At 42.1% G+C, this 25,120-nt stretch overlaps 1 protein-coding gene across 10 annotated transcripts in view; it reads right to left on the bottom strand.

The window, feature by feature from the left end:
• Nucleotides 1-12,079, bottom strand: part of kcnma1a (potassium large conductance calcium-activated channel, subfamily M, alpha member 1a) — a 754,381-nt gene extending 742,302 nt beyond the window's left edge. For all 10 annotated transcript variants that reach the window (XM_080215698.1, XM_080215701.1, XM_080215700.1 and 7 more), the window contains exon 1: nucleotides 11,771-12,079. In XM_080215698.1, coding sequence (XP_080071824.1) covers nucleotides 11,771-12,061 — 291 coding nt within the window. In that variant the 5' untranslated portion in view covers nucleotides 12,062-12,079. The remainder of the gene's footprint in view (nucleotides 1-11,770) is intronic.
• Between the last annotated feature and the right edge of the window lie 13,041 nt (nucleotides 12,080-25,120).

Genomic DNA, 25,120 nt, shown 5'->3' with positions numbered 1-25,120 from the left:
AATAGAGCAAAATCCAAAAGGTGTTACAGTGCAATTTTTTTGAAGTACACAAGTCCTATCTGAAGCATTAGGGGTCTTAGATGCAAAAAAAAAATCGGCTTCTGAATTAAATAACCAACTAAAAATAGTTGCTGAACCCATAATGTACAGCATTTTGATGGCACTTTGGATTCTTTATTTTTGCCATTTTAGCTGTCCCACTGCAAGGTGAATTAACAGTTCTCACCGGCCATGAATGATTCATCATGAATCAGTTTTTGCCAAGGCAATAAACACTGCAAACAAGTCCTCAAAACGTTACTTTCTGGTAATTCAAGATGACTTTTAGGAGCAATAAAAAACACGAACTGTATTTAAGTATTATCATTCCACTTATTTATTATACAGAGGGATGTATGAGTCAGGTTAAACCAATTTTCTAAAAGTACGTACCAATGAATATTTCCTAGATGATATGTTTTCTTTCCATTTTGTGTTCAATAATAAATCTCCTTCCCAATGTGTCTCACAATGGCATTCCCCAACAGCTTGATTTTGAATAATGTCTTGCTGGTCACTCAGATCATTTGCTAGTGAGAAACTAGATCAAAAGGTTCAGGTGAGATAGTCATTTTTCTAATACTGATCATTTATCAACTGTCCTGTGTACACTTCCAACAAGAGTAGGGCCTGCTTTGTGCAACACTTTGCTGTCCTGCTATTTTCATCAGGTCATGTTTGCTGTGCTTATTAATCACTATTTTTAAACTTTACTTCTTAGACATGGACCTAATGACTCAATCTTGATAGAAGACATTTCTCCCAGTCTAGCTCTCCATTTGCTTTATCCTGATTTGCTCACGAATGGACATCGCAAGCTTCATAGAAGCTATTCAGTATTTAAAGCAGCCAATTATTTCCCTAAACGTATCTCCAACAACAGCACTTTATTTCCATTCAAACATTAAGTGCTGTCTAAAAGCTTACCCTTCAAATTTTTTTTCTTTCTCACCACAGCTCATCTACCATTCTCATAAAAAATAGATGTTGACCACACCTTAAGCTCCTTACAAGACACAGTTTGTTGGCCAAGGACAGGCCCTACTGCAAACGTACTGTCCTTCCTCCCACCTCAACAGAGCTACGTGAGGGAAATGAGAGTTTAGAAAGAAAAGGCTATCTTTTCTTGTCACTCTGAGGGCAGTGAGAAGGTCAAAGACAACACTGAACTTGTCACTGGAAAGTATGGAAGGGCCATTTAGCCACTACACCCCACTCATCCCGCTAACTGGATGAGTTTCCTACATTATAGCCTCTAATCTAGCCACACAATCCACTGGAGACATCCTTTATAAATATTCTGATTCCCTCCCAAATCAAAATTCTTAAATATTCATGCATCCTTGAATCACAGCTTTGATTCTAGTCATAGAGATCTACAGCACATAAAAAGGCCCTTCAGCCCATTGATTCTGCACCAAAGACAAATCACCCAACTATTCTAAATTCAGTATCTCCCAACCACTATGCTTTCCCACCATCCTTCCTTTTAACCACACCAACCCCTGGCCCTTCAAGAATTTGATTCCAATTTAGTCATGATTAGATTTTAGTTTATATTTCTCCTGGCTCTAACTCAGATCTGCTCATCTGGGGACAACTTTTCAAAGCTATATGAAAGAAAGCAATAGATATTCAGGTAAACCATCAGCATGGCACTGCTGATGATACAAATTAAAGATAATTACAAATTATGGACTTGTTGTCACTAACATATTGATCATCAATGCTGGAAACGTTGTGACATCTTTTGGTCTTGAGTAGCCAAGTGCAGTTCATTAGGACCAGTAAGATTCTAACGTCAAAAGCCTATAAGGGCTGAACAATTGCCTGAAGCTCATAGAAATTCAGAGCTGGCTAGTATTGGGTTTCCCTAATTACCATTTTGGCCCATTAGAGATTGATCATTATTTTAACCCCACTTCCAAATCCCTTGATACACAAATCTTTTATCAATCTCAGAACTGAAAGCTTCAATTGGCCCACTGTCTACAACCTAGTGGAGACACAGAGTTCCAGGCTTCTAACTACTGTGTAAAAAGGTGTTTCTTGATTTCATGTCTGAAGAACTTTATTATACTTTTTTGGTTCAGCTTTATCTGACTAGGAGAATCTCTGTCTTACTAATTATGAATGGTGTTTAATTATATGCAGGTGGAGGGCATTAATTAGGGTTTCACTTGAGCACAAAGACAGACATTTTCTGAAACTGAATGTTGAGTTATTTCACTCTAAATACATGCAAGGCCAAGTAAAGTTTGGCCCCAGTATCATCCTTTACCAACTGGCTTTCCAGCATTTAACATACTGATCATAATGTATTGCTTGATTACATGGCAAATCAATTTTTTGTACTCAAAAGGAACACAAGCGAAGTTTATCATACTTGCCCTCATGACTTACCCTTTAAACACTGGTATCATTCTACACAAAACCAGTATCCTTTTCTGATGTAAAGTGCACAGAACTGAACGCCGAACTCCAGATGGAATCTGAACTGAAACACAATTTCCTTCCCTTGGCATTCCAGCCCGCTTGAGATAAAGGGCAATGTTTATATTAGCCTTTTCAATTTTTTTTACATCTTTCTCCACACGTTCTTGCTTCCAAAAAACAAAAAGCCAGCAAGGGCATACTGGCAAACAGTGAAATACCAGGCCAGACGCTCACCAATTGACTGGTGATAAACCAGGGTGAGTGGGCAGATGAGAAGGGGATTGGGCCAGAGGGATGCCAGTTGGGTAAATGGGCTTGCAGGGTTCAAGAGGGTTGTCATTTAGCACTAAGGCGATAGTAAAATGTATTGAAATCAGAATCTGCTGGGAGATTATAACATTTAGAATTACTGCAGGGTCAGAACCAGTATCACACACTTGGAAACATTAACACAGAATTACTTATCACGGAGGCATGGCCAGCACACAGACATTTACTAAATATACTTCTGTACCTCCCTCATGTCTCTCCAGTTCAATCAATGTAAAACAAGCACTCCCTAGACTGGCTGTTTCCTTTGTCTTATGTTTTTCCAATTCAAACGTAGTTTAACATTCAACAGACTAAAACAAATAAAATGTTGCTGTTTAATTTTGAAAACAAAACAACATTAGAACCAAAGTTCTTTTACTCACTTCAATTTTGTACCAATTTCCAACTAGTTCTTCCTTGTCTATCAAAATAAACTATTAGGTTATTTACACAAAACTTATAAAAATGTTATTTGTTAATTAAATAAACATATCCATTAATAACAGATATGATATCTGAGGCATGGTGTTAGTCAGGGTTGCTGCCTTGGGCGAAAGAGCTGAAACAGTGCCAACTTTAAAAAGAGGGCTAAAAATCACACACAAGAATCACACATGAAAATTATGTTAGCCATCTTCCCACCCCCCACCCCGACTTCATGCACATCTGAATTTTTATATGTGGTCCAAATGTTGGACATGGATTGATTGCCTGTGCCTCCAAAGAACAACTTGTACCACAGTCAAACATCTCAGAAAACATTTTGTATTGGAGTCGAATGAAAGTTTCAAACAATTATGGTGAATTTCTATAATAGCATTCATACAGACACCAAGACATTCCACACAAAGGGCATGATCAGTACTACCATAATTTTACGTCATAAGACTTTCAGAATTATGATTCAACTTCAAACCTCTTAAGAGTAGCTATAGATAGATACTGGAAAAGGTTTAAATGCATATAATTTTGTTGCAATATTCAGATAACAAGATAAATGACAAGATTGAGATTCAAACAGTCTCTGACTTTTCCATTACAAATCTATCACGGGGACGTTGATTCGTTCCCTGGTAGCAGGAGCAACAGCTTGCATTTTGAACGTTTATCTTTTACATCCTCTGAACATCCCACATTTCCTCATAGCCAAAGAATTACTTCAGACATGTTTCCTACTGTTGCAATGAAGGAAAGTCCATGGATGTGCGGTTTAGATGAATTGGCATGCTAATTTGCCCCTTATGTGTCAGGGGGATTAGGTAGGGTAAATGCACAGGGTTATGTGGATATGGCCTGGGTGGGATAGTGGTCAGTGCAGACTTGATGGACCAAATGGTCTCCTTCTTCACTGTAGGATTCAATGATTCTATGAAACACAGCAGCCAATACGCACACAGCAAGATCCTACAAATGTCAACATGACAATGATCCAGAAAATCTGGTTTTGGTGGTGATGTTAGTGATAAATGTGGGCCATGAAACCACAACTCTTCTCTCCCACCTCCTCCACCCACATTGATTTAATGCCTGATCCAACAAGGGGAACTGCAAACAGTGCAGCACTGAAATGTTAGCCAAGAAAATGACTTTACAAGTTATATTAGCATACAGTAATCAGTTTCTTAGTCATTTTAAAAATGTTTCAAAGGTTTTAGAAATTGCCTATAATACACCTTGCCCAAAAAGCAGCTTAATTTTAGGAACATTTCTGAAAGCTGAAGATGGACAGAATTTGTGGAAATGCGCATTGGTTATTAATTTAATATGGGCACGTGGCCAATTCCCTAACTACTGCAAAAAAAATGGGAACTTGACTTTGTGCTGGATATGTTTTGCACTTAAAATTCCATTTTTTCTGTTGGTTTGGTTGAATTGTGCTGGAAATACTCATGCAAACTGACCGAACCAGCTGTTTCATGTGTTCAAGTCTTGAAATTGGACTTGAACCCAAAACCTTCTGACTCAGAACGGCTGACAAAGTGTTTATTGTTGGGATCATGTAAAAATATGGCCTGTTTATGAGCTAGCAGAGACTGTCGATGCCAATGCTGACTTGCAATGTGACCCATGTCCTTGATTCATGAGTCTTCACACAAAAGGTAAAGCACATTACGTTATCTTTACTGTGGTTGATTACTAAGCTGCTATTGATTCAAAGTGAACTCCGTGCTCCACGGACAGTGAGCAAATCAAACAATTCAACTGCAGCAAAATAAGTATAGTTGTCTCTGTGAAAACATCACGATGCAATTCTTTCTTGTATTCACCCTGAGTCATTCTTTGGAAACCAAGGCAATTAATTTGAACATATAGAATGCTGTCAGTGACTCAAACGAGACTGCTATCAAACACATGAACACACAAACACATGTCAGGCAATCTCCCCTTTCAGCCTTGTGTGCAGCAGAAGAGTTCTGTACTACTCTTAGGCACTGAATACTTTGAAATCTACACAAAACCCAGAAATACAAGTACTGGCAACAAAGCAAAGTTATGAAACATTACAACAACTGAGCCACTCTTGATTCCCAACCTTCAAAAATAAAAATCCCTACTACCCACAATCATCACATGTACTTGGTGCCATACTGTTTACAGGAAATTCACTTTCAAAGGGGCCACGTTTAGAACTTGTTCGTAAAGATTTATATTTTCCCGGCACACTCAATTAAAACAATCGTTCCTTAAACTTGGCACAAAACATAAAATTTAATGGTCCAGGACCAGATCTTCATCTTGCTGGCACCTTGAGAGCTTTTCCCCCCTTGAAGTATGGATTAATTCCAAGGGACAGTTTCACGGGTGGCAGCAGTTGTCTGCTGCCTCCCTCCGTGTGCGCCTGCAGAACAAGACTGGGATTTCCCTCAGCACTGTGACTGGCAGCTTTAAGCGTGGAGGGGTGCTCAGCGATGGCCCCCTGCTGAATTTCTCTTGGTCAAGCCCATTCACATTTTTCACCAGATCACCAGCAGTATTGCCATCTGTACTCGGGAGCTCAGCACTAAAGCAAGGATCACGACGACTACATCAGCTTAAAGGGTCAATCAACATCCCAAACTTAATCTGCTGGAGAATATTAATTAAGCAGGTGAAAGTCTTCTTTGATGTTTACGCTACCCATTCAGTTTCCTGGTAACACATCTCTGAGCAAAACAGATTGGCTGCTGCATACAGGTGTTAGCAATTTCGGACATGACGGAGATAGTTAACAACAGGCAACATGATGTATTTAAATCTGATGGGTTCCACCTGCTGCACTGCCATCAAGAAATGGGCACAAAGAGAGAACAATCCAGCTGCAAGTGTAGCTGAGTACTGAACTCTGAGGTGGGCATTAGGGGGGCTGATCCTGTCCCCATACAAAATAACACATACAACTTCCATCAGGGAATTGATGGATAGGGATCAGAAGCAGAAACCAAAGCAGGTTTACTTCCCCCCCTCAACTTTCATCACTCAGGGACTCTGCGGCAGCCCACTGTCCTCCTGGCTTAAAACAACTTCACAGCATAAACCAGAGTGAATCTAGGACAGATCTTATTGTGAATGTCTCAGCAGCCCCCTGAGTTCTGTGTTTATCCACTGAACCATCAATAGACTGTTACTGCATAATGAATTATTCATATATACATTTTGTAATCACAGAAATGAGGAAACTATTCAAATCAATCTTAAATGGTCAAGATATATAATATTTAAAGTGCATTCTTGTCCCACTGGTGAACGAGTGAGAGGCAGTGAATTACAGTGACAGCTTACTGAAATCCTTCCTCTTATTTCATTGACTTGCAGCTTTGCATAACCTGACAAAGTTTACACGTCCTTATGTTGATGTTGGTTTTGTTTATAGACCCTGTTCATATAAATCATCCTGAAGATCACACTAAAACTATAACGACAAGTTAGCTCAAGATGTCCAAATTTGTTGTCAACTCCATATCATGAAACCTTAAAAACTTGTCCCAGGTTTTTAATCACAGGAACACATATTCAATGTTTAACTTATATCAGTGGAGTGACTAGCAGATATGAACAAACAGATCTTTCTTTTATTTGCAGTTGGGAGCTGGGCTAGAACAGCGGTTTCCAATTTTTTTTAGATGCTCTAATACCTCAAGGTGTTCACAGAGTTGTGATCAAACAAAACTGGACACACAGTCAGTCAAAAAAGAGTAAAGTCAAAAGTTTGTTCGAAAGAGATGGTGAAGCATCAGAGGAGGATTGCAGGATTTGGAACTGAGACAGCTAACTTCAATGCTGACTAACGATGGGACAAGGTGAGGTGCACAAAGGCTAGAATGCTACGATTCCCATGGCTGGCAGGACAGGAAAATTCTGCCCACAGAGTTCTGGTGCTGGAGAAGATTACAAAGACATGGAGGGGCAAGGTTAACACACCATCTTTTCATCCCCAAGATCTGGTGCAGCTTCCCAGGCTGGTTTAAAACCATGTCTTCTTCCTAATGCCTGTAAAGTATCAATCAAGATGAACTTGTGAAATTACAACCCAATTCCCCAATGGTCAAGTTCCATAGCACAAAGCTACATTACTCCAAGTTAACCCAGGACACAATCATGACTCAAGTGACCAATGTGACATCAAATCAGCAGAGAATGCGAGTTAAAATAGATTATTTGGGTGGTATGTCATTGCATCATAGAATCCCTACAATGCAGAAAGAGGCGATTTGGCCCATTGAGTCTGCACTAACAACAATCCTATCCAGGCTCTATCCCTGTAACTCCATGTATTTACACTGTTAATCTCCCTGACACTAAGGGTCAATTTACCCTTTACAGATGGTTCAACAGTGACACTGGTTACTGATGTGGAAGGGGGAGAAGGTGGTGTGCTGGTAATGTCATTGGACTAATAGTCCAGAGGCCCAGGCTAATGCTCTGGGACAAGGGTTCAAATCCCACCGTGGCAGCTGTGTCACTTAATCGCCCTCTGAAAGGCAGCAACAAGCTATTCTTTCCATGGTAATTAGGGATGGGCAATAAATGCTGCCAAGACACCCACATCCCATAAAATAATTTTTAAAACTTCCTCAGCAGCTGCAAAACTCATCTTTAAGAACAGAAAATAATCATTTCAATCTTTCTTGGTCAGGAGTTTGGCAGGTAGTCGACTTTGAAAGCTCCACCAGCAATGCACGAAATTTAATCAGATATTAAACTGACAAGTAATTAATTAACCCTTGAAGTTAAGGTTATGCTTATTGATTTAACTCCAGCAAAATTTGCAGGGGTCTTAAGGATTTTCATTTATAGAACAGCTCTGAACTTTTCACAGGAAAAGGCAATCCCTAAACTCCATAAAGAGCAAAATGAAGAACCTGCTACAATAATATAATTTTAGGCAGCCAGACTTTCACTTCAACATTCCAAAAGCAAAATACCTCTGATTTTCAGCACTACCACAACACCACACTAAAATATCAGCCGAGAACAAACAAGTCTTGGAGTGGGGCTGAAATTCACAACCAACTACTAAGAGTAATCATGCCATCAATCTTGCACAGTTAACGCACACATTAATTTCAAGATCAATGTGTTGTTTTGTTCTTGAAGTGTAACATACTATGCGGCTTTTTGATTCCATATATTGTGTAACATTTTCAAAACAATGAGGCTTTTGCTATGCCATACATTGGTTTGTTTAAAGTGTTAGTGTGGTTTGTGTTACACTTTCAAACCAAAACAATGAAGCCTTTGCAATGCCATACATTGGGAAAGTGTGACATAAAATGAGGCTAAAAAAAACGATATCAACATAAGCTGCAACAGGAGTAAATCAAGTGCAAAATCCATTCCTCCAGAATTCAAGCACATGACAGCCTAAAAACTAACAGCATTTTGAGTGTCACGAATAGTCAAATCTTTTACTTTGGCTGTCAGATCGTTCCCACTAAACGTCTCTCTTTACAGGATGAGGTTCCTTCTAGCATCCTCTTCAAATTTATTTTTCACTTGTCTATTTTTAATGGGTTGCAATATTGTTGACAGGCTAGGCTCCAAATGGTACTTTGCAAACGTGGAGATGCTAACTTGTGTTGTATTTCAATGCATGCTTATATCTTTTATATAAAAAAAATCATAACAACCAGAAGGAACTCTCCCAATCTTCAGTCTGGGCAAGGCAGTGACCTGAAATGCTAACTCTGAAGATGCTACCTAACTTGCTGAGTATTTACAGCTTTTATCTCAGACTCCCAGCATCTGCAGTATTTTGCTTGTATTTGGGGAGTTTTGAACTACATATACAGCTGCTCCATTCCATTCCCTATCTGTGTCAAGCAGTGAGTGGCTCAGAGACTGAGCTCAGTCATCTATTCGTCAATTTATCTGGTACTGGCCATACCAGTAAGAGTTAAAAATGCAGTTTATGCTTTAGAAAACTGGGTAAATGTACTCTCTGTATGGTAGAGATCAAGTTTTGACTGAAAGCAAGAGCAGTTTATATTAAATTGCAATGATTGCTGGCAAAAGCTCCACACTTACACAAATTAATGGTTACATTCTGCCATCTCTGAAAAAGAGAATTAAATTTAGCCCGATTGGTGCAGGAAGAGACGCTCGCCCACAACAGCAAGCTTTCGCATGCAGGGATTGGCAAACCAGGAGAGCAACCCTCCTGTAATTAAACCCAGTACTCTGTCACCTGTAGCTGAAGCACCATAGCTGCAGTACACGAATCGCATTTTATATCACTTCATGGCTGGCTGCCTTGATATTCTCAGTAGGAGGGCATTGATGGTTCCCAGAAATGCTTTCTAGTTTCAGCGTAGGAGTGTAATCATTTTCACTCAGAGGGGCAAAAAAATGAGGCTTACCTATGCCACTGAAAGGGGATCGATAACTCTGGAGTCACTGAATCCCTACAGTGCAGAAGAAGGCCATTCAGCCCATCGAGTCTGCACCTACCACAATCCACACCCAGACCCTATCCCCATAACCACATGCATTTACCCTAGCTAGTCCCCCTGACACTAATTTGGCATGGCCAATCCACCTAACCTGCGTATCTTTGGACTGTGGGAGCACCCAGAGGAAACCCACGCAGACAAGGGGAGAACATGCAGGCTTTGCACAGACAGTGACCCAAGCCAGGAATCAAACCCAAGTCCCTGGTGCTATGAGGCAGCAATGCTAACCATTGTGCCACCTTGCCATCCCCACACATGGACATTTACACCTATTACCTCTGAGATCTTCCAACTAACTCATGTGGCATCACTCCTCAAGAGTAGGAAACAGAGTCTGTTGGGAATCAGGGTGAGCATTCAAAGTGCAACATTTTCCCTTAAATCTATTCACCAATTGAACCCCAGACATTAAATGATTACCAAATGCATTGGATCAGATCCTGCCAATGCTGGACATGAGCATTACCAGTGGGTTAAACCAGTGGAATCTCAGTAAAATCCAAGTGATTATTTAGCAATTTAAAAAACCTTGTGCAGTAACTTAGCAGCAATTCGGCTATATTAAAATCTTGTGTGGGCACAAATCAAAACCTCCAAATAAGCAGCAATATGGGATTTATTCACGACTCCTGGTGGATAGCTGGAGTATTTCTTTTCGAAGTAAACGGGAGAGGAACAGGACATGTGCAACCTGTTCATTGCAGGGCGGAGAAGATGGATGGATGGATGGATGGAGGAGTGGCAGGGAGAGAGGGGGATGGAGGGGTGGCAGGAAGATGAAGAGGTGGCAGGGAGAGGGCGAGGTGGAGAGGGGGCAGCGAGGGAGGGAGAGGGCGAGGTGGAGAGGTGGCAGCGAGGGAGGGAGAGGGCGAGGTGGAGAGGTGGCAGCGAGGGAGGGAGAGGGCGAGGTGGAGAGGTGGCAGCGAGGGAGGGAGAGGGCGAGGTGGAGAGGTGGCAGCGAGGGAGGGAGAGGGCGAGGTGGAGAGGTGGCAGCGAGGGAGGGAGAGGGCGAGGTGGAGAGGTGGCAGCGAGGGAGGGAGAGGGCGAGGTGGAGAGGTGGCAGCGAGGGAGGGAGAGGGCGAGGTGGAGGGGTGGCAGCGAGGGAGGGAGAGGGCGAGGTGGAGGGGTGGCAGCGAGGGAGGGAGAGGGCGAGGTGGAGGGGTGGCAGCGAGGGAGGGAGAGGGCGAGGTGGAGGGGTGGCAGCGAGGGAGGGAGAGGGCGAGGTGGAGAGGTGGCAGCGAGGGAGGGAGAGGGCGAGGTGGAGAGGTGGCAGCGAGGGAGAGGGCGAGGTGGAGAGGTGGCAGCGAGGGAGGGAGAGGGCGAGGTGGAGAGGTGGCAGCGAGGGAGAGGGCGAGGTGGAGAGGTGGCAGCGAGGGAGAGGGCGAGACGGAGAGGTGGCAGCGAGGGAGAGGGCGAGACGGAGAGGTGGCAGCGAGGGAGAGGGCGAGACGGAGAGGTGGCAGCGAGGGAGAGGGCGAGACGGAGAGGTGGCAGCGAGGGAGAGGGCGAGATGGCGACGTGGCAGCGAGGGAGGGAGAGGGCGAGATGGAGAGGCGGCAGCGAGGGAGAGGGCGAGACGGAGAGGTGGCAGCGAGGGAGAGGGCGAGACGGAGAGGTGGCAGCGAGGGAGAGGGCGAGATGGCGACGTGGCAGCGAGGGAGGGAGAGGGCGAGACGGAGAGGCGGCAGCGAGGGAGAGGGCGAGACGGAGAGGTGGCAGCGAGGGAGAGGGCGAGACGGAGAGGTGGCAGCGAGGGAGAGGGCGAGACGGAGAGGCGGCAGCGAGGGAGAGGGCGAGACGGAGAGGTGGCAGCGAGGGAGGGAGAGGGCGAGACGGAGAGGTGGCAGCGAGGGAGGGAGAGGGCGAGATGGCAGTGAGGGAGCGGGATGGAGGGGATGGAGAACTCCCCAGTTGAATTTTATTTTAAATTTGCACCTAATAAATGAGATGATGCTACTGAGGATTGCGTGTGAAGAGCAAACCCCTCTCCCCCAACCCCCCCCCCAAACAAAAACAACCAGATCAAACCCCCCCCCCCCCTTTGTTTTTTTTACCTTGTTCTTGAGGCCGCAGTGGCAGCAGACAGCCCACAGGTAGTGGACGGTCCTCCACAGGAGGATGATGAAGAGGCCGCCGAAGAAGGTGACCATGGAGGAGGCCAGGAAGGCCCACCACATGCGCTGGTCGTTGCTGTCGCAGATGGCCTCGGCGTCGATGGGGATGATGACAGGATCCATCTTCAGCAGGGCCGCCGCCGCTGCCGCCGAGTGCCGGCGGCCTGAGGTGATGGAGGAGGAGGAGGAGGAGGCAGTGGAGGAGGATGAGGAGGTGTTGCCCCGGGCCATGTGGGGGTGGAAGGGGAGAGGGGGGGTTGTGTGTGTGTGTGTGGGGGGGGGGGTGGTGGTGGGTTGGGAGGGGAGGGGGGATATCTAACAGCGGGGGCAGCAGCCCGAGAGGAGGTGGTGGCGGCGGCAGCGGAGGAGGAGGAGGAGGAAGCCCGCCACCAGGCCCGGAGCCGCCATGGCAACCGGCTGTCACTGAGAGAGAGAGAGAGCGAGAGACTTCTCCTCACACACAAAATAAAACACTCTCCTCACAATCTCCACAACAACTGACGCACGGATAAATAAATAATCCCCACAGCAAATTCCCTTCAGTCAGCTTTCTAATCCTGAGGGGGTTGGGGGTTGGGAGGGGGTTAGGAAAGGATGGATTCTGCTTGCTTTCCAATTGCCCCCTTTTCTCCCCAGCTCACATTTATTTATAGACTGGAGTTGCTTTTGCTGCTGGATCTTCTTCCTCTCTGGTCAAATCTTCCTCTCTCGTCAGATATAAATCTGGCTGCTCTCCTCCGAGGAGGGATTCCAGTCTCTCTCACAACGCACAGGTGGATTTCTAATTCTTCTGTTGGTTTTCAGCAGGAGAGAGAGTGTATGTGAGTGTGTGTTGTTGTTGTTGTTTTAAACTGGGAAAAGGCGTCCTTTCCTTCCCTCAAACACACACGCACAGCCTGAAGATGGACAGACACTGCTGCTGCTGGGTTTGGTCCAACCGCTCCCTCTCCCAGACCTGCTCACACTGGTTGCTGCTCACTGACTGACTGAACTGACTGACTCGACTAGGAACAGCACTGATACCGTTCCCAAGCACCAGCCCCTCAGCACTCTCTGCTGCTGATTGCATTAATCAGGTTCTTATCCCAGCTCCCCCCCCCTCCACTCCAAATCCTCGACTTAATTCTATTTTCTCAACTCAATATTTATAAAAAGAAATGCCTCTCCCCCACCAACACTGCCAGAGCTTTCTCTTTCAGTTCTCTTTCTTTTTCAATTCTCTATGCGGGATCATGTATTTGATTCTATTTCTTCAAGTCTACCAACTAAATAACTATTTCTTAAAAACCCACTAATATTGCCAGAGCTTTCTCTGTTTATTTTTTCAACTCTCTGCATAACCATTTATTTTTGATTCTATTTCTTCAAGTCTACCAACTAAGTAATTATTTAAAAAACCCCACTAACACTGCCAGAGCAGCCTCTGTTTTTCAATTCTCAATGCATGATCATGTATTTGATTCTATTTCTCTTCAAGTCTACCAACTAAGTAATTATAAACCGCCCCCCCCCCCCCCGCCACCAGAGTTACCTCTGTTTTTTTTCAATTCCATGCAATGACCAGGTATTTAGTTCTATTTCTTCAAGTCTGCCAACTAAATGATCTTTTAAAATGCCCCCAATAACATTGTCAGAGCTGTCTCTGTTTTCCAATTCTGTGTATGATCGCATACTTAATTATGTCTTTTCAAGTATGCCAGCGAGATATGTATAAAAATGTACCCAGTAACACTATCGGAACTGTCTCTAATTTTCAATTCCATATGTGATCATGCACTTAATTCTATTTCTCCAAGTCTGCCAACTGAACAATTATAAGAATGCCCCCAATAACATTGTCAGAGCTGTCTCGGCTTTTCAATCCGGTATGTGATCGTGTATTTAATTCTATTTCTTCACTGCTTCTCGATTAAATAATTTTTTTTTAAAAAAAAAACCCCGGTATCATTTCCGGGCTGTCTCTGCTTTTCAATTCCATATATCACACATTTAATTCGATTTCTTCAACGTCTCCCACCTAAATTATTTTTAAAATGCAACCCCCTCCCCATAACATTGTCAGAGCTTTCTCTGCTTCTTAAATCTCTACACGATCATATTTGCAATGTATGGGGATAATGTAATTGCAGTTTCATCTTTTCGCTTAAAAGCACACTTTCCACAGATATCTCGGCCGCACACACGCACATCGCTGTTGATTTCTCTTGCAAACTGGTGGATGTCACCTCATTTCAGCGGCAGGTAGGTTTTGTTTTATTGTAACGGATTCAATGAGATTTTTAAAACGGGGAGTTAGTGAATTAGACAGCGCGTTAAACGAGAAGCTGAACACAAGTTATTTTCCCTATCGATTTCTTAATGGGTGGTGATCAAAGCTAGTTATGATAAAGATCTACTTTATACATCGTTACAAGGTTTACACATCGTTACAAGGTTTTGCCATGTTTGACAGTTCCAGGAGCCTGGTCTTTCCCGCGATTCAATACGTGGCGATAGTTGTGTTTGCATAAACTTGACTCAGCCCCGGGGAAGGGACGGGAATAAAAATCGCAACTAATTTGCAGATGTCTTTCCCCGCCGCATGATGAGATATCAGTTGGAGAGCTGGAGGCGATGTTTATCTGCAAGCTCCTGCTCCTTATTGTGTCTGCTCAGCACCGGGGATCGCGGGCTGATAACACAGAAAAGATTGTTGCAATCGATAACGCACGTCATCACCGTCTCACAACATGAATCTGCACAGGAGCAGCAGAAACGGTCAGATGTTAACCCCTTGCACTGACTGCTCGATTTTATTCTTCGGCCCGAGAAATAAACAGATAAGCTTTTCAGATCAGGGCTTGAGCCCCCACCCCCTCACAAACATAAATACTGGAAAATGTTGCACATCGGAATCACATTCATCTTTCCTTCTGCATTAAATAGCCCTGGAAACGCTCCTGTTCGACCTAATCCGATTGCGTTTCTCTTAAATCAGCCACACTCCCTGCAAACGGAGAAAGAATCCCAATTTTTTTTTGCTTATTCGGGCACAAGCGAAGTGTTTTATTCACAACCTTAAGACTAAACCGTCAAGGTCAGTAAAAAAACACGATTCACAAGCTTCCATGCGCATAATATCTAAAACATTCAATGACGGCCAACTAAATGCTGCAGTCTGGGGAAAAAAGAGACGGCCACAAATGATTGATGCATAATTTACACTGAACCAAAGTTGGGTAATAAAACTTTCTCAAATGCAACACTCTGAAACCAACGTCCATGACACAATACTAAATGATTTTACAAATAGAGTTTGGATCACTTAATTCTAGCCCAGTGTTGAATTGTGTTTAAATTCAATTGCTTTGGACATCTCAACAATGTGAAGAAAACGAAGAATATGCGACTTGCAAACAAGAACGATACATCAGTCGCCATCTGGTGGCTATACCGCCTCGCTCTGCTGCTGGACAAGGAACAGTATCTTCACACAGGAAACACAAACTGGTTTGTGCTCTCAACAGGTGCTGCCTGACCTGCACAGAAAGTTTGCAATGTTTTTTTTCCCTAATCGTTGCACACTTCTTTCAAATCAATACGAACAATATATTCGGGTGGCAGAGTGGTTAGCACTGCTGCCTCATAATGCCAGGCACCCTCGTTCCATTCCCGGCTTGGGTCACTGTCCGTGCAGAGTCTCCCTGTGTCGGCTGGATTTCCTCCAGGTGCCCCGGTTTCTTCCCGGATGGTAGTGGGTTATCATTGATATTTGCTTACAAAGTCAGCTCCAAAAGACGTGCTGGTTAGGTGCATTGGCCATGCTAAATTCTCCCTCGGTGTACCCGAACAAGCGCTGGAGTATAGGGACTAGGGGATTTTCACAGTAACTTCATTGCAGTGTTAATGTAAGCCTACTTGTGACACTAATACATGAACTGAACTACTTACTTCGCAAAGATAGAATGCATTTTAAAGGATTTGAATATAAATAGTGATAGGTATTCAAAATGTATTTCTAGCTTGTCAATTGTATTTCCTAAAAGAAACTGAGAAATAGGGACAGCATTTTTCAGTTTCTGTTTGGTTCCTGAACTACTTTCAAATTTTGCAGAATTGGAAATCTATTAAATTGAGTTGGAATGAGGCCTGACATCTGTTTTATGACTGTGGTTAATGTACCATTGTTGTGTTATTGCACAAGCAAAATAGCTTTACATAAAATGGCAATTTATATCAAGAATCAGGTGGTTAGCACTGCAGCCTCACAGCATCAGAAACCTGAGTTCAATTCCTGGCTTGGGTCAGTGTGTGTGTGGAGTTTGCACATTCTCCCCATGTCTGCGTGGGTTTCCTCTGGGTGCTCCAGTTCCTCCCACAGACCGAAAAATGTGCTAGTTAGGTGCATTAGTCATGTTAAATTTTCCCTCAGTGTACCCGAACAGGCACCAGGGTGTGGCAACAAGGGGATTTTCAGAGTAACTTCATTGTAGTGTTAATGTAAGCCTACTTGTGACAGTAATAAAACAAACTTTAAAAACACTCATTCCCAATTTCATAAAGTAATTTGATTCTTGTAAGGAGTGAAGCTAGTTTAATATCTCACAGCTGGTCGGTGGGACCTTGGTTTCACAGATTTAAAACCTGAAAGAAAAGCAGCGAAAGTGCAAAATTCTGAAGAAAGGCCCTGCCCACATTACAATACCAACTTTTCCGATGTGCTTGGCCTTTGAAGACAGAGCATGAGCATTTTTATTCACCCAAATCTCATTTCAGTACAATCTCTTGCACCTACCCATTTGAGCATTGTTGGGATCCTTCATTTGATGGTTGACAAAGATTAGAAAGGAAACAGTTAATAAGATTAACACATATGAACTAGTTCAACCGATAAGTAACAATATCATGATGTTGTCAGCTTGAAACATTTTCCAAACCCATCTTCAAATGCATAGAACATCTCAAATGATTTGCACCGTGTCTGAATCAGTTGGTAAAAATCTGAAGATAAGAATTTAAAAAGTCAATATTTGTTCCCACAACATTTCTCAACACCTGTCTGCTTTACCAGAACATCACATCAGTCCCAGTTTTCCCTCAACACATGCAGACAAATTGGATTTGGACGTGTGTTTATTATTTGACTGCAAATACAATTACTACCTGGGTTTTGTATCTTGATGCCATTTTCTCTTCTTCGAGTTACTGTAGCAAAAAGCTTTCATAAGCTGTGTGAAATTTCTCTGGTCAATACTCAAACAAAGTGTTGGAGTAAAATTAAGAATCTGACCTTTGGAAACTAATGTGTACGTGACTACAGGACTTGCTGTGCCCAGCACTTACATTGTGGTTAGCAAAGGATATCCTGTTAGTGTATAAAAACACTACAGAACAGACAAAAAAAACATATTTTGAGGTCCAGATGGTCAGCTTAGTTGAAGATAAAACGGAACTGAAACAATAAGTTCCCCTTTTGTTAACGGTTGTTTTTGAAGGAATATGATTGGAAGCTAATTGTTGCTAGAGGAGCCCAATTGGCTAATGCAAGTAACCACCCAAAGCTAATGACGAGATAACCGCTGATGTCTGTATGATTAAAGTGTATAAAAAACGGCTGGTCGCCGCTCCAAATTGAGAAATTGACTGTGAGCACTGTGGAGTGCTGGCACTTCTCCCAAAGCTTTGTTTAATAAACTGCATGTTGAATCTTTAAGTTTGACTTCGAGTGGTAATTGCCCACAACAAATTGGCGTAGTCGGCAGGATCTCACTGTTGGTGAGTTGATTGCTTGGCCTCGATCAGCGAACTGGAAGAGAGATTATTGAACTGTGGGAGTCAGACTGAGCCAACAATGCAGTTAAAAACAGGTGAAAATTAAGGGAAGTTATGGGACTAGCAGATAGAAACAGGATTTGACTGCTTGTGCTGATCAACTAAGGACAAGGAAGTGCCTGTCTCAAACGTGCAGCCTTGGACAGGTTGCTAAGAGGGGAAATCCCCTATGCTAAGGTCAGGACCATGAAGTGGGCGTAAAGGCACAAAGGCACTTAGGATTCTGAAGCACAAGTAGTAGAGGTCTTTTTAGTGTCAAACTCTGTAGTGGTGAACAAACGCAGAGTTTGTCATCTGCTTGCATAAAGTTGCATAATTTTGGTAGTCTGTCAGTTAAGTTGTAAAGCAATGTGGTAAGGAGCTGATCACCCTGACCTACAGCTGGACTCCGGTGGAGGAAATACGGTTGCTGAGAAGGAATCGTGACCATGAGTATAAGTAGAAATCCCAACAAGGCGGACTCTGGTGGAGAAAACATGTTGCTGAGGAGGTAATCGTGGCCGGGGCTTAGAAGCCTGCAAGGTGGCAGGTAAAGAAATTAAGTGGGGACCCGCGGAATCCCTTATTGATAAGTGTATGACAGACAGACACTTGTTGATTAAGAACATGCAAAAGGATGACTGGGATGTTTCTTAGACCTTACAACAACAGAGAAAGTGAGTAGATGGGGGAAAAAAAGACAAAACAAAAAAGGCAGCGATATTATTAGTAAATCAATTAACTGGACTAATTGGACAAGTAGCCGTTTCCACTAAAAAGTGGAACAAAGACAAGGACAAAATTAAAAAATAGAATCTAGGGTAAGGGAATTAGAAAAAAGGAATTAATTATTAGAAGGGAATCAATGGGGAGGGGAAACTGTCTTTTTGGCCCCTTACAAGACAATACAACAGGCACTCTTTGTCTTGTTTAAAACAGAAGTACAGAGGGTTTTGGGGAATGCCCCTACCAATTGGAGTAAAATCACAACAACCATGCAACAGAAGGGGGAAGAGCCTCTGAATCTGGGGAACGATTGCTGCAAGTATACCAAGAATGCTCAGGGCATGGAATAACCAGAAGATATTGTTGATAGAGAAGGAATGAATGTTTTAAAGAATCTCAGCACTGTATATAGTTCTGCATGCAGACTTTACCGTCCCCATCAATGGATAGTCTTGCATTATGCAAAAATGTTATGCCTATGAACCCCATTAAAACAGACCATGTGGGGTAAGGAGCTTACACCCTCACCAACATCATAAAGAACCCCAAGTGGTCCTTTTTTTAAAAAAGGAGGGAACGTGCAATGTGTTTAACAGAATTTTAAGGAAAAGGAACTATGTCCTCCCAACTTACTACGGAAATATTATAAATTAATTGGCAAGATGGAAAATTGATTAGAGAAAATCTAAGGTTGAGCTAATAATGAATACTTTTTGTATTTCTGTGTGTTTGTGTGGTTTGGTTGCTTGTCAAATCTAGGTGGTTGTTGTTGCATTAGATTGAGAACAGGAGTTGTTAAAGCCTGTTTGTTCTTGTGGAGTATTTATTGTGGGCAATAAATGCAATGCTTTACATTTTGGTTTAAGTTCAAAGGGGCTGAGGAAGTGTTAAAACTGTTAAAATTTAGGTATAAGATTTCTTGAATTTATTCTGTTTTTGAGTTTAATTACAGTTTGGAAGAAAGAAGAATGAAAGCGACTGTCTTAATCAATTTTATGTATTTTCTTTAAATGTTTTATTTTCATCCCAGGTTAAAATGCTAAGTTTGAATGAAAGAGGAAGAGCTGTGGAATGAATGTTGGAAGCTTTCATGTGTGTCCGTGTGTGTTTAATAAAGTGTTTGTGTGGATGTTTTTGTTGTCGTTTGCTTTAATGTTTTAATGTTCTTCCCCTAATTGTGATTTTAAAACAGTGGGTTTGATACAGAGTTTAAATAAAAATTGGAAATTGGATTGGAAAGTAAATTGAAATTTCAAAATCAAAGTACATAAATTGAAGTTTGAAATAACCAATTTGAATTTTGAATAATCCTGGGTTCAAATTTTGTTAAGAAAAGATTTAAACATTGGAGGAACCATGTGCTCTTTCCTTTGTCTTGAAGTAAAAGTTATGAGAGAGTTAGTTGAGAAGTTAAGAGAAGAAAATAAGTAATATTGTGGCAAAGTAGAAAAGCAGGAACAAAAAAAAGACGTAAATATATTGTCTATGAGTCAGTTTAAAGTATACCAAGTTAGTGAAATGAATCGTAGTTCTGATTACTCCAAGTTTCAGCAGGAGATTAATCAATTAAAATCTCAGTTGTCAATGTAGATAGGATGTTGTCTGTGTTTGGGACAGTTGAATTTGAGGGAGATGGTGTCTATGGATTAGGGTGTGGATTGTATCTAGAAAAGAATGCCCATTGTGCACATGGCATTGACTGGAGACACCCACCTCCTTTTCCAGAGGCACCCGATCCTACAGTAAGTTTAGAATTTGCCCCTGGTCTGATGAATTCTGTGACTATTAGTCACAAGGAGGGATACAGCCCAACATTGTCACTGATGCACCCAATACAACACCAGTCGACCCATAAAAATTAAGATGGGACACCAGCCCAACCAAAGGGGCCCTGGGAACATCTGCAAATAGATTTCACTGGGCCACTACCACAACCCCACGGTAAAACTTATTGTTTGGTTATCATAGATCAGTTTACCAGGTGGGTGAAAGCATTCCCCACCAGAAATTGTACTGCCACCACAGTGGCTAGATTATTGGTGGAGGAGGTAATCCTTAGATGGGAAGGACCCCTACAAATTGATTCAGATGAGGGGATGCACTTCACTGGGAAAGTGGTAAAAACAGCGTGCCAACTGATGGGCATAAAGCAGATATTCCACATTCCTTACTACCTGCAGAGTTTGGGAATGGTAGGACGTATGAACCAGACTCTTAAGAATGCGTTGGCAAAGGCCATGCAAACGGCAGGGGAAATGTGGACTGAAGTATTACCTATGGTATTCATGAAGTTGAGAGCCACCACAAACTGTACAACCAGATTAACCCCTTATGAACTGATGACAGAAAGGCCGACGCAATTACCAGAAAATAACATAACAGGTGGGGCTGACGTAGGCCCACTAAAAGACAAAATTAAATGGTATGTTTTGGAACTAAGTGCCCAACTAAAAGGGATGCATAAATTAGTAAGAGACAATCAGGAAGAAAGAGACGCACAGAGAGAGCTTGAAATGCTCTCTGACGTCCCAACAGTGGGAAGCCGCGTCACGGTAAAAACATTACCTGAAAAACTGGGGTTTGCAGCAAAATGAAACGACCCATATGAGGTCATAATCAGTGGAGATACCTGTGCCTGTCTGGACATAAGGGGGAAAGGTGTATGGAAACATTGGACCCAGCTGGAATTGTACAAAGAAATTAATGAATAACATGTGATTCACGATTAATCAATGAAGTAACCAGAATGCTTTTCCCAAAACAGGTGACAACTACAAGCAAGTTTAATTAAAGTGTTTGGGTTGGCAATATAGCCTTTGGGAAGTTGTTAATGTAGAGTAATAAGATAGTTTTGTTTATTGTATCTGCCTTGACACTTGCCTGTTGTGAACATTAGTAAGTGTATATAATTACATTATGGTTGTGATATCTGAGTGACATGATTACGTAAAATGGTACTTATTTTGTCCGTGGAAACAACACCTATCCATTACTGGGCGGGGTCTTGCTATCTGGCATATGTGGTCCCCTACATCCAACATTATGACTCCGTATGTATACACCCCAATACACACCTTTTAACGTCAAAACGGGCTATTACAGAAACCCAGCGATTTTGGACGATAGCTTTCCCCTCTGTAGTATGGCCAAAGCTGTTTGAGAGCTGATCAATATCGCGTCAGCTCTCGAGAAAATAGCCAATGACACAGCAGTTGGCCTGGAGAGTGTGGGTAAGGCGATATCTGACGTATTGGTAGAAGTAATTGCCATCCGAACAGTAGCCCTTCAAAATATATTTACTGGCCAAATTGGAAGACATATGCACTCTAGTGGGAACAGAGTGTTGCATCTATATCCCTGATTCCTCCAAAAATATATAACAAGCCTAGCTAACCACATTGGAGAGACAGCCAGTAAGATAGAACAGAAGGGCAGAAATTCAATCATTACGACCACCACTGCCCCCCCCCACCCCGTTGGTGGCCATTTGTTAACATATTTGGAGACTGGGGGGGAATGATAGTACACCTGGGACTCATTATCTTGCTTGTGTTATTCTATTTCTTCTCAAACGTCTATGTAATACGATGGCTCAGATTGTGCCAGGAGCCAGTGTGCTCACTGAAGAAGAACATCTAATGGGAACACCGGAAGACAGCAACGACGGAGAGAAGGACGATTACCTGTAAATGTGTAACCTGTGAGTTATGAGCCAGGCATATTTACAGAACATCACGGAAGACAAATACCTGAAAGGCTGTGTAGTAATTGCCAGACCAGCGATACAGGAACTTTGCTATTGTTGGTCAATCAGATTGTTAATGCATAATCCTGACCAAAAGGGGGGATTGTTGACCTCAGCTCAGTCCTAAATAGCCAACCTTTTGCTTAAAACTATGAACTCTGGTCCGGGACTTTCTCAGGGAAACAGCCTTTCATTAAAACCCCCAGGATCTTGTACATTTCTATGTCTAATGAATCACCATCAAATCATGTGCTTGGCTCTTAAAGCAATCATGCAACCACTTAAATATATAACAAGCATTAATTCAAATACATATTTCTGAGGTTTAAAATTTTCAGACTGAAGTTTACAGGAAGAAGCAGATCTGAATTCAAAGCTCCTGCAGACATAATGCACTTGATCAGCATTAGCTCAAGTTTACTCCAATTTACATCATAATGAGGATAGCTAGTCCCCTCCACTCATTTGAAATGCAGCCCTTTTGACAGGTAGTGATTGAGAAAGGCAAGATCTGAGCCACACATGCTCTCTCTTGCATGGTCACTTGTGGTAATTTCTATGAAAACGTACATGTGACCATGCCTCCTTATGTCAGTAACCCCCACCTGAAGATTTCCAACCAGTTTTTCTGGTGCTGCTGGGTTAGAGGAAGTACAATGCCTCCTCAGGTAAAGAGTCAGTTGGCAATTACCATGTTGCAAAACTCTCCCAAAAATTGTATGTGTCTCTTAGTAATGCAATAGAGAGAAAAGTCCCTGTTGGAAATCTGGACACATGATCTCATTCACTAGATCCTTCAGTGCAACCAGCTAATGTTAGCATTTCACATTGTAGGATTCAAACAGAAACAAAAACACAATGGATGCAAGTTAGAGGAAATTTCAAGTGCCAGTATTGTCTGCAAGATACAATTAACATATCCTTAAAATACAGAGATCTAGTATGCTGAAAGTATTACACATCAAATCAGCTTGACTAAATGTTATGAGTATTTAGTACGAGGTGTGTTTTTCAATTGGTAACATCCAAGTGTAAATACTTAACAGTATGATGATACTGTGCCTTTAAGAAATATACATAGATCATGTTTCTTGGAAGAGATATGTTTAAAAATCAGCTCTATTTTACAAGGTGCCAATTTGTCTGAGACAACATGCAGCTCCATATTGAGAATCTAGCATAGCAAGTTGATTTTAGCTAATGTGGTGTTTGTGTAATCTAAGTTAATGCATTTGTGTTTACTTGGATTTTCCCATTTTGATTACGTTCATTGGCAGAGACAGAGAGTGGACACAGTTAAGATTGCAGGGAGAGTTTTTTTTAAAACAGTCAGTTACTGCTGGGTTCTGAAGGAAGCAAGAGGTGTTTTTCTGTCTCTCTCTCTCTCTCTCTTTCTCTGGAGATTGCTATTTGGTGCTGTCAGAAGATGGGTCTCTCTCTCTCTAGAGGTGCTCAAAAAGCTCTAGGACTTTTAACGAGTACAAGAACATAAGCCTTGACTTTGCTAACTGACTTTCAAGAGAGTTTTAAGTCTGTAAGAAGAAATTGCATTGAGGGTTATGAATACTCAGTCGATAGGAATGTTCAAGTCTGAGTTTGATTGAAGTTTGGACATGGATAGGTAAGCAATTAGGAACTGTATCTTGTCATGTTTGATTATTGTTCAATTGATAAATGTTAACCTAATTAATTTGTCATAGTTAAACTGTATTGTTAAATAAAGTCTGTTTTGATAAAGGCTCCCCAGAGTATCACTAGAATTGTACCTGGAGCAAAACACCCTATCCTCTTATTAAAGGCAAAATAGCAAATAGTTGGGGTCTAGTCTAACTTCATAATATACTTTGGCATTTCTGATCTCGTACCCTAATAAAATATCCCGAATAATAACAGATGGAAGAATATAATACTCAGTTGGAAAGTTCCAACAAGTGAGCATTTAATTTGTGGGCTAAACTAAACCACTTTGCTGGGACGTAGTCTGTCTACACAAGAATAGTTAGTGCACTTAATCATTGGCTGTATGAGTTACTCAAATGGTTTGACAACATAATGACGCGTTCAACGTGTAACCATTTACTGCATTTTCAGCACATCACACCTCATTTGCAATGACATGACCCCAACTATTAATCCTCAAATATGATTTTAATTCTAAAGTAGCAATCACTCGACAGCCCAACTTTTGAATCAATTCCAAGCGAACAGCAAGCGATGGGTTGACTTTTTAACTACATGGCACATTGGGTCCCATTTTTAACTTGCTGAAAAAACCCATTCACTTATACTGAAGAGAAATCTGGCCTATTAGATCGATTGGCACACCAATGTATGAAAGTATTTCTATAGTTTTGAGGCCATGCCAATAAATGACAAAGCACAAATGAAAATTAAATCAGTGACCATAATCCAGCTCTTCCAACACATATTGCAAGATTACTATCATCCAGAATGTGAGAACAATAATTTGTGGTTATGTTGTAGAGTTTGTGAGGACAAGATGCTTTAATTTTCCCAGAATCCCTACAGTGCAGAAGGAGGCCATTTGGCCCATCAAGCCTGCACTGACTGCCACCCAGGCCCTATCCCTGTAACTCCATGTATTGTCAGTTAATAGAGCTGTTTGCAGACAATGCAATATCACAATTCACTTCTCATAAATATTGGTTCTCAAGATGTGGGTAACCCTGGAAAGTCAACATTCATTGCACATTCCTGGCTGCCTTGAGGTGATGTTGGGTCTTCTTGGAGCACACATGTTTCAACCTAGTAACATGCTGGGCCATTTTAAAAGAATATTGAGTCAGCTACATAGTAAGCATCTAGAGTCACATGGAGGCAATACGGTAGGAGCAAAAGTATTCTTTTATCTGAAGAGCATTTTGATACCACACAAAGAATGTCAAGAATAAATAGGTTACATTGTCAAGAGCTTCAAGGTTTTAGGTGTCCAGATCACCAACAATCTGTCCTGATCCCCCCCGTCCCACTATAGTTAAGAAAGCCCACCAACACCTCTACTTTCTCAG

Source organism: Carcharhinus amblyrhynchos, chromosome 31 (assembly GCF_965287045.1).
Source record: "Carcharhinus amblyrhynchos chromosome 31, sCarAmb.v2.hapA, whole genome shotgun sequence".
Lineage (NCBI taxonomy): Eukaryota > Metazoa > Chordata > Chondrichthyes > Carcharhiniformes > Carcharhinidae > Carcharhinus > Carcharhinus amblyrhynchos.
Note: the sequence above shows the minus strand (reverse complement) of the source record. Positions and strands in the feature narration are given on the sequence as shown.